Genomic DNA, 17,849 nt, shown 5'->3' with positions numbered 1-17,849 from the left:
TGCTGCAGCCCTGATAAGGAGCAGCATCCTTCTGCAGCAGCAGCAGAAAAAGCGGTGACGCGAGAGCTCCCAGGGCGTTCTGGCGGTTATACTTCCTCAATTCCCAAAAGGACACATTATATTGATCGGAAAAGCTTCATTTCATCATTCACAGCGGCCGCATCAGCAGCAGTATAAGCAAGAATGACTTCTAGCATACTTACTGAGTCTCTCTAGATTCGAGCAATGGCCTCAGCAGCAAACAGGGGTCTGCTGCTGGTGCGGCAGACGCCATTCCCGTTCCTTTTGCTGATTTTATTATGGCTTGAAGGTGAGGACAGCTATATGAAGTTGGGTTTCTGCCACGCTGTATCGACAACACAGGAGCACGAACAGCTGCACGAATTGGTGCTGGAGAGCCTTGAAGCTCCTCCGCTTCTTCCATTCCTTCTTCTTGCAAGTGCTTTCTGCTCATAGCTTTATTGCTTTATCCCGCGTCACGTAGCTGTCTGTCTACCTGAAGCGCTCCTGCGTGCCTAAATAGGCGTATGGGCTAGCTGCTGGCGTGAGCGTGGCATCAACAGCTGCGGCGTCATTTTGACTCCACTTTGCGTGTGTGTGCTGCAGCAGCATCGCCGTCGGCCTGTCTTAGTAAGAGCGATTCGGGAACCTCTCGCGGAAGGTCCACTTCTGTGACTCTTCTCCACACGGCACCGTACAGTGCGTTGATTGATGGTGTCGATACTTCTGTATCCCTTGAACAGCAGGCCCAGCAGCAGCCGCGTTTATCCCCGAAGAGGCACGTGATTTCGGTGGATGAACTTCTCTCTGAGGTACAGGGCACGCACTGGGAGCCGCTGGATGTGCTGCTTGCGCGCGGAGCCTCCCAGGGAGCCCTCGCCAAGGTCGTGCACGAGAAGCGGCAGAAGAACCTCTCTGCTTTAGCAGCAACAGCTGCAAAAGACGCTCTTGAGATCTGTCAAGCAGATGGAGAGGCGGAGGCGTGCAAAACGGCTAAGGCTCATGCGAAGGAGGCTGCTTCCGCTCGAGGTAACTAGCAAGCTGCCATCGTCGACTGCAGCGGGCGAATGTGCCTCTGTGCTGCGGCGCTTTGGACATTGTAGCAGATTCAGCCACGTGAAGGGGGATGGGGGCTTTTATAGGCAAAGCAGTCCGTCAAAATCTGGCAACAGTGCTATGCGCAGCGACACTCGAAAGTTGTACAACTAGGGTGGGGAGGCTGTGAGCACGCCTTCTGGAGAGCCAGCCGGGATAGGTGGAGGGGGGCTTGTTTGAAGTCCTTTCGATTTCTGTGGGCATCCTGGGGGTGTTTCATTTTCAATACGATGCCGTCCTCTGTCTGTGTGGTGATGGTGCCCAGAGAATTCGAAGATTGGCACGTTCTCAGCAAGAGAGGCAGACTCGAACGCAGAAGACTCTACCTCCAGCAGCAGCGGTGAGCTCCGCAGCATCAGGGAGGTCTCAGCAGTGGAGCAGTCGGCAGACGCTTCCTCCTCCATGGTCGAGGTTAGCAGCATCGGCTCTTTCTGGGATACCCTGTTCGGAGGGGCTGGTGCTGGAAATGCAGAAAACTTTGAAGGAGGCAACCAAGGCTCCTATTTTAACTTTATGTACCCCTCGGATACCGACTATCCGTGGGCTTGCGTGTGTGATGAGGGGCAGTACACCCAGTGGGTAAACAAGCAGGTAAGGAGGCCTCTGATAGGGTCTAGATCTGTCGCTGTGTCTCGGAGAAGAGGCACACCGCCGTTGTTTGTTCCCCAGAAGGGCCTGAGAGGGCATCAGGGGTCGTGCGCGTAGTGTTTAGAGAGCCGGTTCAAGCTGTCTGACTTTTTTTTTTTTACTGGGGTTCTGTCCCGAAATATGATGCCGCTCTGATGGATAGAAAAGGGGGACTCACGCACCGCTGCTATTTTTCGTGCTCAATGCTCCTTTGTGTGCGCCTACTCGGCTTCAGGTGCAGTACGTCTCATGCCGCAATCAGGTGGACTTGTCTTCCCAAAATGCTGTTGCCATGTGCAACCCACAAAATCACAAGATCAACGCTGCAACAATGGCCTCGGGATCCCGTGCTGCGGCAGTCGCTGCCATCGCTGCGGCAGCGGCTCTGGCCTTTGTTGCGTTGTAGAGAGCAGTGACTGTTTTTTCCCCATGCTTGCTTGTAGTGCTCTTGCTCGTTTGGTGAGCGGGATTGGGGAGAGGACGCCACACACAGTGACCCCTCCGCAGCGCGCACAGGAACGAAACGCATCAATGGCTGCCAGTGGCGATATCCAAGTAGGCCCCTCATGAAGGGTCTACTCCAGGCTTTCCCAACGCAGCAGGGGCAGCTAAAGCTGCTTGTTCCTTTGCTGCCGCACTGAGTCTCTTACGCAGCTTACCGCAGCCATCATCATTCATGTCTTGGTGCAGTTAGGTACTTACTGTTGCAGCATCAGGGGTTTTGCTACAGCAGCAAGTAAAGCAGCAGCACCAGGGATCGCAATTGCAGCTAAGCTAGCAGCTGCTGTGGCGTGGGGCCTTTCTGTAGTATGAAGATCGCTGCTCTTTATACCGCACTTCCTGGGTTGGGGCGTTCCCCCAGAAACCACCAGGAACCTGCTGCCGCCCTCTCCTGGCTTTTTTCTGGCTGTAGTTTGTCAGCAGGAAAGCACGTGCTGCGCATGACAGCCAGCCAGGGCAGCTAAAGCAGAGGCTACGAAGCACAACATTAGCAGCGGCGAGAGTTCTATGGGTTTTCCACTAACGATTGTTGGAGCCGCACTTGCAGCAGCAGCCAGCTATGCGTCGTGCACGCGGGAGGGGCGCAAGCTGCTGCAGTATCACAGGTAGCCCGTCGTGTGCCGCACGCTGTTGGGCTGCTGCCCTGTGCAGCGCAGCTGTATAGTGTCGTACAACCCACTGCAGCAGCACCTTTACAGCAGCAAGCAGTGCATCTTAACGGGTTGTTGAAAGGGAGCACGCTTTAAGGGGTTAGCGGCTCTAGAAGCCTCAAGACCTCTAGGGAGTCCTTAAGGGCCCCCAGCACCAAACGCTCCCTGCGGGAGAGCAGACGCAAACACGCATGTGCACTTGCATCGTGGGGAAGAGAGAGGCGATCTGAGGCTAGTAGGGGTGGGTTCCATGAGAGCTTGATTTTCGCTTGACTTGGCCGACAAGCCAAGCGAAAATCAAGCAGGGCATAGCCAGCACCACCACTCTAAACGACCATCTACAACTGAGCCACCCACGACTGCAGGGGGGCAGTGGGAGCCGTTGGAAAAACACCGATGGCAGCCGGGCAGTCCCCACTTACCTTTCAACAGAGCTGGCCTTTTCTTGCAGCATTCCATTGTACCTATGAGCGCATTTCCCGTAGACACACAGAGAGAGAGAGAGAGACAGTCAAAATGCCGAGAAGCGCATCCTGCCATTCTCGACAGACACCTAGGAACCCCAGCGACCCCACCCCCGCATTGGCTAGCAATCTAGCTAGCACCTCCCAACAGGGAGGTGCTAGCTAGATTGCTAGCCAATGCCACCCCGATGCAAAAGAGCAGCGGAAGGAGGGAGTTACAACGGGGGGGAGAAGGGAGAATAGGGGAAAGAAGACATATCTAAGTCTTTAAGGCTGCTGGTGAGCTGACATCAGCTCTGACTGGCCATCACGATTTTGGCTGCTCTCAAGAATCATCAGCACCAATGGCAGGGTGGCTACATACATATATATATATATATATATATATATATATATATATATATATATACAGCGCAGCTGCGAAATGGGTTGTAGAAACGCACTTTTGGATCTTGAGGAAAACGAGCTCCCTAGACTGGTGTAAAGTCGCGTCTTTATAGTCCCCTGCTGCTCCTCGCAGCTGCACCTGCTGCTGCCGCTGCGCAAATGCCTGAGGCTGTTGCTCGGCGAGGGGGTTGAATCTGTTGGATAGTTGCACACCCCATTGCATCAGCTCCTTAGACGGCTGCATCGCGCGAACGCAGCAGCACTCCACTACCTCCAAAAACATGTGGCAAGAGTTCTCGCAGGCAGAAATCATAATTTAAAAGGGGGAGCTTCGCCCCTACGTTTACCAGGGGCCGCCACATGCCCTACGACGCTTAGCCATCTGCCGTATTAGAAAAATTTTATCGCAAACAAACATCGCCTTACCGCCGACATCGTGCCAGAAGAAGTAGAGGGGGTACTGCTCTCTGCATGCTGCTGCTGTTGCTGCTGCTGCACCTGCGCCTGCAACTGCGCTCGCTGCTGCTCGAGCGCTGCCGCTGCAGCTGCTCCTTCCCTTTGGATTGCAGCACTGCAAGCCGCAAGCCTCTCCTCTGGGGAAGCCTGCAGTCCGAATGCAGCCGCCACGCGGAGAGGAGGCAACGCACTCCTAGGACTACCCTTACCGTCTGTGCGCATGCAAAGAGGCCAGTGGCAGCAGGCAGCTGTGCATGCAGGCGTGCTGTAGAAGCCACTGCTCCCTCTGCGAGGCGCGTGGCAAGGACTGGCAAGCTGGAGGAGCAGCAGTCCTCAAGGATCAAGAGGAACGCGAAAGACAGACAGATCGCATAGCCCTTAAAGCGTCAGTGTACAGCAGGAGCAGAAGCAGCAGCAGTAGCAGCAGCAACATCACCAAGAGCCTAACTACGTGTTAACACCCCCGATGCCACAGGGAATGCCACGCTTTGTATGTAAAACACGTTCAAAATCACTCCTCAGAGAAGCTGCCTTTCCCTCCCTACTCGCTGTGCAGACTCCAGATGTTTCGCTGTCGCTGCTCTCTTGTGCATCTTCGACAGCGTCTTGATGTTGATGTTGCTGCTCCTGCTGTGTCTGTTCCTGTTGTTGTTGCTGCTGCTGCAAGGGTGCAGCAGATGGCATGAAGCTCTTGCATGCAACGCACCAGTCGCCTCCCTCTTTCCTCCGCATTAGGGGAACTCGGCCGCACTGCACAAGCACAGACCGCATTCAATTGCAGACTGGAAGCGTCAGAGGCGCTTGGCTGCTGCAGCACTGTACAATGCAACAGCTGCATCAGCGACAAAGACAAGCCAGCGGGAGCTTTGTTAAGAGAGAATCCACGCCTACTGTCAACTCTGCGAGCTGCCACGTTTGGAGATGCGATTTTCGCGTCTGAGACTTAGCATGCGCTTACGGAAGGGCATACATCTCCTAGCATCGTCCAACCTTGTAGCAGCTTTTCTGCGAGCAACTCGCTCTCAGTTGGTTTCCTTTCCTCCGAGTCCATCTTCTGTGATGCCGCAGCGTGCTATATCCGAGAGTTAAGACGATAATAATTCAAAAGAAAGGCAGTGCAAGCACCGTGTGCTCTCTGCTGCTAGTTTTACTGGGCTACTCCCTCTGCAGATGGTAATACTCTTGCTCGAACTTCTACCTGTACGTGTTAGTTTGCAATGCCAAGGGCACACTCGTATCTCTATACAACGCGAGGCGTATTTGAGCTTTCCAGCATTCTGGGTGTAGCCTTCTTCCATTCGTCATGAACAAAATCTGAATGGAAGGCATTTTCTAGAGACCCTTTCGCCCCCCTCCCCTGTCCAGCCCGCAAGAAACGCAGCAGCAGCAGCAGCAGCAGCAGCAGCAGCAGCACATGGCACCAGCAGCAGCAGCTGTGCAGCAGCTGCTGCAGCACGGCAGCAGCAGCTGGAGCTGCTCTTTGTGGTGGTGCGATTGGGGATGCTTTCGAGAACTCCTGCTAGTAATGTCCGTGTTCTGGAGCTTTAATTTTATTGTTTCTGGTGTTTCCGCATTTAATTTTGCCGCGGAGCACGATAACTGCGCAGCACGGGGGGTGCTGCACAGGCAGCACCGGGGAGATCTACGCGACACCTCGTGGGGCCGCTTCTGCTGCTGCTGCTGCTGCCGTCACAGCAGCAGCAGCAGCAGCAGCAGCGCAGCAGCAGCGCAGCAGCAGCGCAGCAGCAGCGCAGCCGTTCCCAGTTGTTGGGGGGGAAAGGTGGCACTGAAACGTCGGCTCCCCTCCTATGTTGCGGCAGCAGCTACTGCTACCGTGTCTGCTTCTGCCACGCCAACTGCGTTTGCCTCCTAATCAGCTGTCTCCGCAGCTGCAGCCGGACTGCTGCTCCAAAGACACACCCGACAGGGGCCCTTCACGCTGCAGTTCCGTAGTTAGCGCTGTGGGGACGGAGGCACGCCTGCTGCAGCATTCGAGAGTCTAGTGCATCAGCGGGAGCAGCGGATCCGTGCAGCACCCCCCGCCATGCTGTAAGTACAGACCGCCACAGCTGCGCTCTCGCGTAAAGGGGGCCCTTGACGGATGGTGTTGCATGTTGCCTGAACAGCATGACCACTAGCGGTATGCAGGAGCACCTAAAAGAGGAGGAGGAGCAGCAGCTGCAGCAGCAGCAGCAGCTGCTGCCCTTCCAGAAGCATTCCCTGCTGAGTGAGGGTGCCTCCCTGACACAAATGCAACAGCAGCTGCAGCATCAGCTGCAACAAGGCGCAGCTGCGCCCTCGATGCAGCAGTTCGTGCAGCCTTCTCTCCTCCCGCAGCAACAACAGCAGCAGCCTCACCAGCTGCAGGAGTTGTTGCTGCAGCAACAACTCCTGCAGCAGCCGCAATTTCCACAGCAGCAGTACACCCACATTTTCGAGCCAGCATTCCACGCGCAGAAACAGACGCGGAGTGGGGAGCAGTCCTCAGCAGGAGAGTCTCTTGGGGATGCCGATGGATGTGGCGTCTACCAGCAGCAACTGCGAGGAGGGGTAGCTGCACCCCTCACTGCAGTTCCCCCCTCGCAGCCGTCGCAACAGCACTTCTTGTCGCACGCTGTCTCCCCTGGCTACCAGCCGCGACCAGAAGCTCTTAGTGCAGCCTCCGCAGCGGCTGCTGCCTTCTCATCGCTAGCAGCGGCTGCAGAAGAGGACGGCGATGCAGAAGACTCCCCCCCCTGTGGCAGCACCAGCGGAAGCAGCAACAAGAAGCAGCAGCGGTCTAACCGGCGGCAGGAAAGGCGCCTCCAGCATTCGCACCAGCCGCTTCCACTCCCTGAGAACAAAGACGCATCGCATGCAGCAGAGCGCTTGGCAGCTGCAACAGCAAATTCGTCCGTCGAGGCTGCTGCAGCTGCCCCCGAAAATCCTGCACTGCACTCCCAGCTGCTGCAGCAGCCTCCGCAGCAGTGGATGCCTCTCAGTCCCGGCTGGTTGTCGCATGCGAGCAACGATGCGGAGTCGCTTGCTTCTGCCGCAGCGGATTTTCCCCCTCCGCAGCAGCAGCAACACCTACACCTACAGCAACAACACGTGCAGCAACAGCACCGCGCACACAGCAGCCGAGAAGAAACGAGCAGCGATAGCTGGAGCAGCGCGCACGGCGTTCTTCGGCCTCGTCGATCATCTCGCCATCCCATTCCGTCTTCCCGCTTTGCACTCAGGGGGGGGCAGGAGGCTTCTGCGCTGAGCGCAGAAGCTGCCGCAGCGGCGACTGCTTGGGAAGCGATTACGGAGGAAGGCGCAGTCGCTGCGGAGGAGGGGGTCGCTGAAGGGGACCCTTCGCCGCTGCTGCCGAGCAACATTTATTTTGCGGGGTATTCCCCGTCTCTAGAAGCCGTAAGAGCAGCAGCTGCAGCGAGTGCTGCATGCGTTGCGGCTGGCAGTTCTCGGGGGCGTGTTGCAGCGGGAAGAGCGCTCACACGGAGCAGCAGCAGCGGCACTACGAAGGGGAAGGAGGCTCCTCAGTGGCAGCCTCCCTCCACCGAGGAAGGCGATCCTGCAGCAGCCGCTGCTGCAGCCGACGCTGCTTTTGCTGCAGCAGTTCGAGAAATTCCCACGCCATGCACTGGAAGCAGTCCTCCGTCGCTGCAGCACACGCCGCTGCAGCGGCTCTTGCGGCGACTGCGGCAGCAGCCTGACGCTGCAGCCACGGCTGCTGCTGCTGTGGCTGCTGCTTCCGACACCAGCCCAGCAGCCGAGCTTGCTGCTGCAGCAACGACTGAGCAGCACCAGCTGCAGCGGTTGCTCCAGCTGAAGTGGGCGTACACCTCGGCGCTGTGGACGCATCAGGCGCTGCGACTTTGCGCAGGCTTAGAAGCCGGGGGGGGCCCCTCAGGCGCTGCTGCTGCAGTGTCTGCAGAGACAGACGGAAAATTCACTGGACGGCGTTCCCCTAAAGGCAGCAGTGGCAGTTACACCCCACAGCAGCGAGAGCAGCAGCTGTGGACAGGTGGTCTCAAGTCTTTTGCTCTGCCGCTGCTGCTGCAGGAAAGGCGGCGGCAGCTGCATTTGCTGCAGCAGGAAGCTGAATTGGCAGGAGCTCAACCAGTGAAGGGGCCTCTTGAAGCTAAGAATCCGCTGCTGCTGAAGCAGCAGCAGCAGCTGGCGCAGCAGCAGCAGCAGCGGAAGGAGCAGCAGCAGCAGCAGCGTCAGCAAGAGCAGCAGCTCCTCCTTCGGCATCCCCGTGAGACGCACGACCTCGTTGAAACAGTCCCTCTAGAACCTTTGCAGCCGCTCGACGTCACAGTAGAGGAGCCACTGCAGCTGCATCCGCAGCCTCCTCTAGACAGTCTGGAAGTGCCTCACCGGCAGCAAGTCGTGCTGCAACAACAAGTGCTGCATCAGTCGCAGCTTGTCAATACACCTGCAGCGGACCGTCCTGCACTTCGGTGCTCGCAGAGGCGGCGACGCAGCACTGCACAAACGGAGCAGCAGCAGCAACAGCAGCAGCAGCAGCAACAGCAACAGCAGCAACAACAGCAACAGCAGCAACAACAGGAAATACAACAAGCGCCGCGCAGCGAGGAAACCGCGCAGATGGGGGGCCAAGAAATGGCGCAAGAGCTGCCGCAGCAGACGCAGGCGCAACAAGCAGCAAACGGTGACAAGGAGAGCGAGAAGAAGCAGCAGCAGAGAAAGAACAAGGATCAGGCAACAGAGTGGCCTTTCGAAGCGGCGCAGGGGGAGGAGGAGCAAAACTCACACGAAGCGCAGCAGGAGCGAGAACAGGAGCAAGAGGAGGAGCAAGAAGAGGAGCAACAGCAGCCGCAGGAGGAGCAGCAAGGAGACATGCAAGGAGACATGCAAGGGGAGGTTTCTTCGGCAGTAGGACGGCTGCGGCAGCCGCACGAAGAAGAACAGCCCAAACAAAAGGTGGCTCAAGAGCGAGGAACTGCTGGAGCTTCTTGCACTTCGCAGCAGCTCGAGCAGCAGCAACGACAGTCTGCTCCCTGCTCTCGTTCTGCTGCGTCACAGAATATGGCGGCTTCAGCGCAGCCGCAGCGAGGGGGTCCGCTGTATGCTGCCTCGGCTTTTTGCGGGTATAGCAGCTACATAGACGAGCAGCCCTTCTTTTTGATGCCTTCTCAGGCTCCTGATCCGCAGCAGCAGCTGCTGCTGCAGCACCTTCTCTCGCAGCAGCAGCAGCAGGCACTCGATCCGCAGCAGCAGCTGCTGCTGCAGCACCTCCTGTCGCAGCAGCAGCAGCAGCAGCTGCTCGAGCACCAAGCCACACAGCAACAGAGACTTGCCCCTGCAGAGCTTCAGCAGCAGCTGCTGCAGCAGCACCTCGTGCTGCAGCAGCAGCAGCAGGTGCACCTGCAACAGAAGCAGCTGGCCCTGCAGCAGCAGCAGCAGCAGCAGCATGCGCAGCTGCTGCAGCAGCACCAAGCAGCAGCTGCTGCGGCGGCGGCTGCTGCGGGGATCGACCGGCAGCAGCAGCAACAGCAGCGGCAACAGCAGCAACAGCATGCGGAGCAACAGACTGGCGCTGTGCGCTACCCACAGGCGGCAGCCACAGGTGCAGGAGCAGCAGCAACAGTGGCAGCCTCCGCAGCGTCTTCCCCAATAGGGGGGGAGTCAGCAGCGCCGCCATCGACGTCGGGAGGGGCCAAGCGCGAGTTGCAGCAGAAGTCTCTGGCAGACAGCAGCAGCAGCAGCAGCCCTCGACGTCCAGTGAAGTCTGCAAGGCGTCGGCAGCAGCAGCAGGAGGCTGCCGCTGCGGGGGATGCAGCTGCTGCAGCGGCAGCAGAAGCAAGGGAGCAGCAAGCAGCGGCGGCGCAAGAACTGCGGGCGCCTGGTATATATTTTAATTCGAGCGACGGCACGTGGAATGTGCAGTGGAAAACGGCAGACAACAAGCGGAGGCGCAAAGCCTTTAGGTGGGTGTGCCTTTTTCTCGTTGTGTTGTTTTGTCGCTCCACGGCTTGATGGCTCTCACTAGGCTGCTCGTGCGCTGTCTCTCCCTCTCTTCTTCCTGAGGGGGGTTGCACAGGTGTTGGTGTTGCGTTGCTTCTGGCTGCAGCTGCGCGAGACACGGGATGGTGGCTGCTCGTCAGTTGGCCCTTGATTTTAGAGAAACACTCAACCCGTCTCAGTACGAGCAGGAGAAGCGGCAGCAGCAGCAACTCAAGCAGCAGCAGCAGCAGCAGAAGCAGCAGCAGAAGCAGCAACAGAAGCAGCAGCAACAGAAGGCTGCAGCTAACAAGCCAGCTACAGCGGCGCAGGCCGTCCCCAACGCGGCAGCCGTGGCAACGGCGGAGAAGGATCAGCACGTGCTGCAGCAACAGCTGTGGCAACAGCATCAGCAGCCGCTGCTCATTCCGCCTTTGCACCAGCAGCAGCAGCTCTGGCAGCAGCAGCAGCAGCTGGTAGTGGGGCAGCAGCAGCAGCAGCCCTTGTTGTTGCAGCAAGCCTCGCTTTGGGGACTACCCCTTAATCAGCAACAGGGCCTAGGATTGCAGCAAATGTTAGACGCTGCCTACTCAGGCGTTGCCGCTGCAACAGCAGCGGCAGTAGCCGACCCAGTGGCGGCTGCAGCTGCTGCTGCATGGCGCGTTCCAGCAATCGCTGCGAGCAGCAGCAGCAGCAGCAGCAGCAGTACTGCCGATAACAATGCCGCTTGGGATGCCAACAGCGGAGTGGCTGCTGCAGCCTCTGCTGCAGCAGCAACTCCTGCTGGTAGCGTTGTTACTGCCGCTGTTGTCTCTCCCGCCAGCAGCAGTAACAACCCCGCTGGTACGACTGGCCATTAGCAGGAGCGTTGCCAGCACAAACAGCCGAGGCAGCAGCTGCAGCAGTTGCAGCTGCAGCAGTTGCAGCTGCAGTAGCAGCAGGGTTTCTTAGCACAACCCCTGAAGTGCTGCAAGGGGAGGAACAAGAGCATTTTCTACAGCGGTTTAGCCGACAAAAGTAGGCTGGACCGATTGCCGTGGGATAAGGCCTTCCTCCTAAGTGGGCTGCCCATATACACTTGCAGCTGTTTGTTCGCACTAATGTTGGTGCTGCGCGATGGCTAAGCTGCATTTTGGATGCCGCTGTTGTGGCCTGAGACTGCAGACGCTTGCGTGACAAACTCCGTATAAGGGGGAGCAGTACGGGGGGAGGGAAGGGGAGAGAAGGGGCTGCTCGCTACCTTACCCAGGTAGGACTACATAGTGGGCAAACTTTTGCAGATAGTGCAGCAGCAGCAGCAGCTGCATATGCCAGGGAAATAATAGAACTAATGGGTTGCGATAGGCAGCAAACAAGGGTCTGAAAAAGCCCTTACTCCCCGTCGATCAGCAGGCACGTTCTCGGTGTGCCATCTAAAGTGTAACAGTCTAGCGCGTTGCAGCAGCGGCGCAGGAGGGAGCGGCTGCAGCAGGAGCTGCCTCAGCGTCTCCCCTTACTGGGGAAGCCGAGTGGACCTTGTGAGGGGCCTCCATCTTTCTGCAGCAGAGAAGACTGCAGCGGAGACGCAGCCTCCAGGTGCGGGTTGGGGTGTCTCCTCGAGAAGCGCCTAGAGCTTATTAAGAGCTTCTGAGGGCAGGCGTCGTCAGGCCTTGAGGTCGAGAGACACTGCCGCGCGCCGTGCCCAGTAGGGGACTCCCCACAGCGGGCTTGCCGTTGATTGCAGTGGGCAAGACTGGAGTGACTGTAAGTAAGGGTGAGGGCTGTACTTTGGTGGTGAGCGCTGTTGCGGGGGTTCCACCCCTGGTGGTGGACAGGGGGCTTCTGCTACTGGGGGGAGGCGGTAGCACAGCAGTTGGCTGTGTTGTGTGTGTTCCCCCTCCCGCGTGATGGCCAGCAGCCGGCACTTTGAGGAAAGCTGCCCTCCCGACTGCAGGCGCCGCCACTGTCGTGGGAGAGGATCCAGGGAGCAAGCCACGTGCCAGGAGGGGGGACGCTGGGGGACTGCCGGAGACAGCGGACCCTACAGCTCCTCCTCGAAAGTTGCTGCCGGGGATGCCAGAGGGGGGTGACGTCGCACGGTTTCCCAATTGCTCCGACATGGGCTGTTGTTGCTGCTGTTGTCTGAGAAAAAGCTTTTGCGCTGCGCCTTCCTTTTGCTGCTGTGTTAGAGGCGGATCAAAAAAGGTCCTTGTGGCTCCGGAGGGGCCCTCGGCAGACCCACTAGGAAGAAATATACTCTGTAGCTCCTGTTCGAAGGCAGACTCTGCTGCAGCTAGCTTCTTAAGGACTTTTTGCTTTTCCGTGCAACGCAGTTTTCGAATCGTCATTAGCTGCCTACGCAGTTGTTGGTTTTGCTGCCGCTGCTCATTCAGGTTAAGCTGCACAGACTCCAGCTCCTCCTGCAGCTGTTGCTGCTGCCGCCGTAAGATCGCGATGTCGCCACGTTGACGATGCAGCAGCTCTAACAAGGCGGCCGTCTCAGCGCGCTGCTGAACCTCTTCTTGCTCGAGTAACTCCAGCAACTCAGAAGTCCCTGCAGGAGCGGTAACATGAACAGTTCGAGCAGTAGCAGTAAAGGCAGCAGTGGGAGATGAAAGCGCCACGGGAAACTGCTGTGCATGCGCTCATAAACTTAGAAGCGGCACGGGCAGGAAGAGCTTCTGCAGGAGCAAGAGTTTCCGCTTCCACTGGAGGGCAGCCATGGCGGCAGCACATTGGGTGGCTCCAACGCCACGTGTGTCTGTTGAGAAGTGCGCGCATCAGCAGCATCAAGGTTACTCGAAGAGGCAAGTGTAGCAGTAGCAGCAGTGGTCCTTGCAGGCCGACTGCCTACCTGGAGAGCATTATCACCAGCGCCACTTAATATACGAGTAGGGGGGGCTATTACTCATTAATAGCAGCAGCAAAACCGCTGAAGACTATGAAACCAGCAATAGCATCGGCAGTGTCTGGAGGCGCCAACCTGTCGGGTCCATAGCGCGGATCCATTTTTCTTCTACTGGGGGAGGAGTGAAGCGGTATCGGCAGTACCCCCGCCTGCCCAACATCTTGGATAAAAGCTGATACTGATTGTGTCGCCGGCAATTCAGCTGACAATGTGGCTAACGACTCTGGTTGCACTGCTGCCGGCACTAGGAAGAAAGGGAGAAACCAGTTGAGGACCTGATACTGAAGTAACGTTTTCCAAAACCTTTTAGAAGGGTCAAAACATAGGGTTCTAGGGGCTAGAACTTGAGCAAAGGTTGAAGGCTTCGGGCGCCTTCCCTGGCTGAACGGTGACACTGTGCAGGTGCCTCTGAAAGCATCTGGAATGAATGCATACTTGAGTTGCATGAATCGCCTGCACAAGTATGTTGAAAAGGGGGAATAGGTGTTTACTGATTGCTGGAATAATGAAAAAAAGTCAATGAGCACCCAACACAGCGGCTGCCAACACTCTCGAAACTACCGACCGCCCCAAGGCCACTCGATGCAGCTAGCAGCCAACGCGCAAACTTTTGTTGCTATTTAAGCTATCTTCCTTTTTAATATATGTTTCTACTCTCCTTGCTCATTAAACAGCGGGTAATGCCGGAAATGCTCCCCTTAGAGGGATCATAGAGGGGACAGCCGTCCGCAGTTCGATGCAATAGATAGAGGGAACAACAACAATAAGCATTCGGGCATGCACGAAGGACATAAGATGAGGATGTATCCATTAAACACCTGCTAATGAGCTCACTCACATATAAGAGCAAAGCAACGGCAGAAGATCGTTCCAAACAAAGCCCAATACGTACACCCGAGTGCAGAGCCACGACACATTTCCAGAAAATACAACATACACACTTCCCACGCTAGATCTCGAGGTCTGATGGAGGTCACGAGGTAGGCGTAAGCGGTCAATAGTAGTTTGGCTCATACCGATGGAAACCCCCACCCCACAATGTATGGGAGAGTCTCTACAGTATACACGCGAAGCCCTAAACCCTAGGATTTTGGGGAGCCGAGTCTGAGCGATCAGGAGAGCATCGGACCAACCTACGCCTACGCAGCTTCTTCTACTCAAGGCTTCATGCGCAGTAGGCATCTGCGGAGGGTGCATTTTTGCATTTTAGCACCAAAATTGGAGGGTGGGATTACTACGGCTCATTCAAAACTGTAAGGGTGAATTGGTGCTGCGTGCCTGTGTTCCAGGCTTCTGTGTTGTGCTATGTGCGATGGATGGAAGAGCTTTGTGGACGCACCAACGCATGCCCCTATAGTTCATTCTCGCCCTCAACACGGAGCCCTCAAAGACGAGGGCAACAGACAGCGAGGTTCTTCTTTCAAAGAAGCAGCTAATAGATGCTTCAATGGCTTGATAGGACTTCACGGCTAAAAAACTTGCTTAAGGAATACGAGAACGCGTGTTTTTTTCCTTCATATCGTGGATCCTTAACCTGATGCATTGGCTGCGAAAAAGTTAGGCAACAAAAGATCGGGGGAAACAGGTACCAGACACCGTACACGGTGCTGTTGTTCGACGATTCGGAAATCATCACAAGTTTGTGTAGTGACACGGTGCTGGCCATTGCTTTTCTACGGCCTGGACTGTAGCATGTATTGTTTAAAGGTTCGGGCTCTCCATGCATCAGATATTGTTCAAGCCTAGATTTTTTTCTTTCAACATGCGAACGTGCACAAGCGATAAGTAGATATAGCAGCTGGCCATGCTAGTTGGTACATTATACTGCAGCCTCTGTAGCTGGTACGACTGCCCTCGCCACTGAAGTGGTTACACAGCCGCGTCTTGGGCACCTTTCCACCCACTGGGCTTTGATTGCAGAATCTGTTACAGCAGCCGCTAGAGTTTACAGGCTGGAGGCAAAAGGCGCGTTTCTCCATGCCTCATTGACCTCTGGTTGTAAAGCCGTATAGTTCCCTGAAGTAAGCCACTGGCCCCCATCGACTACCAAGGTGCTTCCCGTAATGTAGCTGCACGCAGAAACGGACAAGCGAACAGCCACTTGTGCAGGTGCATCGTGTGAATGGTAAACTAGAGGCGCGCGCAAGAGGCAGTAGAGGCGAAAGGGTGCGAAGCACCACACTCAGAGTACACTGTAAGGGCTATGCGGGGAAGAGGGGGGGGAAATGATGCCTCTATGCACTTCAAGGAGCTCTGTCTCTCTCATCAGCCCCTGCAGAGCCTTGGCGGCCTCTGCTACGAGCCGTGCGAGGAGAGCTAACAGGTGAATTTTGGCCCTGCCGAGAAATGGTCCTTTCCTAGTGAGGCGTTCCAGTAGCAGCATTATCAGTGGCAGAAGTGTCACCTGCAGGCCTACTGTGCATTTAGATGAGGCCTCAACTGTGCGCCTACCTGGCCTCCGGGAGTGCTAGGAAGAGGCAGGCATAGGCAACGTCCTCCACTGTTCCCAAGCGTTGCAGTGGTACAAACCTCCGCAGCAGCTCTAGTTGATCCTGCGCATCAGGGCGTTGATTTTCTTTCTTGCCCAGGCTTTGTACATTTGTGGAACGGACCCCAGCCGAAACGGCGCTAAATGGATTGATCCGCTCTAGCCCTCGCGTGTCTTTAATTGGCCCTGGCGCTACTGCGTTTACACGCACTTTGTAGGGGCCCCATTCTACAGCCATGTGCTTTGTTAGCGCATCTATGGCGGCTTTCGCTGCGCCGGCATGCGTCTGCATCAGTGCTCCTGTATAATGCAGCGTCATGGAGATATTTATGATGCACTTACATCCCCCTTGGGTGTACACGGAGGCCCGTGTCCAGCCAACCCCAGAATCCGAACTTTTTTCTTTTTGAAAGCCACTCGAAGGGCCCCCTTCCCCAATTGCCCTGTCTTTGCTTGCCGCCAAGCCTTCAGCCCAAGGAGACCCCTCTGAGGGGCTCGTCCGTACTCCTGAGGCCGAAGAGGCCCCCGGGGGGGCCCCTTCACCCCCTTCTGAAAGGGCGTTTCGTGAGGTTTGCCTGGCAATGGGGGCCTCCTGAACCTCCTTTTTGATGGCCCCTTGGAATGCGGCGTGGAATACCGCCTTTGAGACGGTGAATACCCCAATCGCGTCCGTGTCCATCACCGCTTGAAAGCCCTTTAAGGTCAGAGCTTCTAGGGGAACCAAGAAGTTTCCTGCTGCGTTGTTCACCAAGATGTCAATAGATCCAAGTACGGAGAGGACTGTAGCAACTGCAGACGCGACTGAGGAAGGGGATCGCACGTTACAGACGACAGGAAGGCAGGTGCCACCCGTTGAACGCTCCAAGGCCTGAACAAGGAAACGGGAGAGCATAAGGGTTGTTTTGAGGTATATACATACGAAATGTGGTAGGGGTCAAGGAGAGAGGAAGAGAACAATACTGAAAGCGTCACAAAGGGCAAGTGGCAAAGGTGACACAGCAGACCACCTCCCAGGTGAGACAACAGGGCGATGCCAACACACGTGGCATGAGAATACACCTGAGCGAGAGGGAAAGCGAAAAGAAGGACGAAAAGAAGATGGGCAGGGAAACAAAGGTGTAGAGCCCAGAGGAAGAGCATGACAAGCATCAATGCAGACAAAAGGCGGCAATCTGTCTAGCCGAGGAAGGGCCGCGAAAGGCGCGAAGGACGTGAAGCGTCCAACGGATAGGAACCATTGTTTGCGCTGTATGTACTTCCAGATGCTCCGTCATTCTACAGCTGCTCGTGGTGCTGCTGCTCATGTTGGTACTCTACTCGGTATTGCCCGGTCAGGTTTTATGTGCTCGCCCTGACTGTGTTCAGAACCTAAAAGCTTACAGCTCCTTTCATGGCTGTCCTCAACTAGCAGCAGTCATACAAAAAATTGAAATTTGCAACAATGGCAGTGGCAGTTGCAGTAGGGCCAGGCGGATGCGCAACACCACCGGCACCACCATTACAAGCAAACCTGTGCGGTCTCCTGCAGTGTCTTGACGTTCCTTGAGGCGATGGCAACCTTTGCTCCGTGTGAGAGGAAGACTTTTGCGATGCCCTTGCCAATCCCTGTGCCGCCTCCCGTGATAAGAGCCACGCGGCCTGCCAGACATTCTGGGTGAAAGGACGGAAGTGACGGCATTATGAATGGGTATCGGGTTTGCCGGCTCTCAGTCTGCGGTAATTACAGCGTAAGGCTAAATTCTTCAACTTTTTAACTTTCAGATGACATAGAGAAGGAGCGAGAGGGGAAATCATGGGACACCATCCGATCGCACCGCCAGGACCGTTGGTCTGGTGCAACCCCCAACAGCCCGCGCGAAGAAATCCACTGCTCGGAGCCAAAACTTTATCCCGTGAACCTCTTAATAAACTAGCTGTACGGATGTTTGGCTGATGGCTAACGCCTATTTGTGCTCTGGAGACTATGCAGTTGGCCTTGGATATATACAACTTCTAACCTACAGCCTAGCTCCAATCAGGGATCCTTCAGATCAGAATCCGTCATAGTAAATAAAACCATACAAAGTTAATCCTCAAGTGTGGTGGCACGATGCAAGCTGCCTCAAAGCCTCTGTACAGAACATTCCCTCAAAACCCAGCTGCATCTGTTGCTAATGCACTGAACTGATCTTACGTGAGAGAAGATATTTGTTACCCTCCATCTATTGTCTCCGTAAGGACACACTTAGCTTTAGACTCCACAAAATCACCTCTCCTTGCGCGCGCCCCTCAGAGTTCGACAGATGAAGGAATTGGGGTAGCGGGTGTTTCCGTAGCTGCAAGCTCGAGCATTCACAGCTCGT

At 56.2% G+C, this 17,849-nt stretch overlaps 4 protein-coding genes across 4 annotated transcripts; 1 reads left to right on the top strand and 3 right to left on the bottom strand.

The window, feature by feature from the left end:
- Window positions 1-225: 225 nt before the first annotated feature.
- LOC34624017 lies at window positions 226-2,128 on the top strand. Its single transcript, XM_026338523.1, has 4 exons — window positions 226-365; window positions 701-1,029; window positions 1,400-1,686; window positions 1,958-2,128. The coding sequence occupies exons 1-4, from the start codon at window positions 226-228 to the stop codon at window positions 2,126-2,128; spliced, it is 927 nt and encodes a 308-aa protein (XP_026194308.1).
- Window positions 2,129-3,954: 1,826 nt separating this feature from the next.
- On the bottom strand, window positions 3,955-5,231 carry LOC113147562 (hormone receptor 4-like). The gene is made up of 4 exons (XM_026338522.1): window positions 5,139-5,231; window positions 4,632-4,930; window positions 4,151-4,379; window positions 3,955-4,089 (listed from the first exon to the last, which is right to left on the bottom strand). Exons 1-4 carry the CDS (start codon window positions 5,229-5,231, stop codon window positions 3,955-3,957), a joined length of 756 nt encoding a protein of 251 aa, XP_026194307.1.
- A 3,075-nt stretch (window positions 5,232-8,306) lies between these two features.
- LOC113147561 (ice-structuring protein 4-like) lies at window positions 8,307-9,596 on the bottom strand (the record flags this gene model as incomplete). The annotated part of the gene is made up of 2 exons (XM_026338521.1): window positions 8,307-8,378; window positions 9,483-9,596. Coding segments are annotated over 2 exons (186 nt in total), but the record flags the coding sequence as incomplete, so codon positions are not given.
- A 4,668-nt stretch (window positions 9,597-14,264) lies between these two features.
- LOC34617280 (peroxisomal 2,4-dienoyl-CoA reductase) lies at window positions 14,265-17,185 on the bottom strand. The gene is made up of 5 exons (XM_022730655.2): window positions 17,018-17,185; window positions 15,471-16,375; window positions 14,969-15,088; window positions 14,697-14,773; window positions 14,265-14,500 (listed from the first exon to the last, which is right to left on the bottom strand). The coding sequence occupies exons 1-5, from the start codon at window positions 17,183-17,185 to the stop codon at window positions 14,265-14,267; spliced, it is 1,506 nt and encodes a 501-aa protein (XP_022587992.2).
- Between the last annotated feature and the right edge of the window lie 664 nt (window positions 17,186-17,849).

This window comes from Cyclospora cayetanensis, unplaced genomic scaffold, assembly GCF_002999335.1.
Source record: "Cyclospora cayetanensis isolate NF1_C8 unplaced genomic scaffold, CcayRef3 CcayRef3_contig_27, whole genome shotgun sequence".
Lineage (NCBI taxonomy): Eukaryota > Apicomplexa > Conoidasida > Eucoccidiorida > Eimeriidae > Cyclospora > Cyclospora cayetanensis.
Note: the sequence above shows the minus strand (reverse complement) of the source record. Positions and strands in the feature narration are given on the sequence as shown.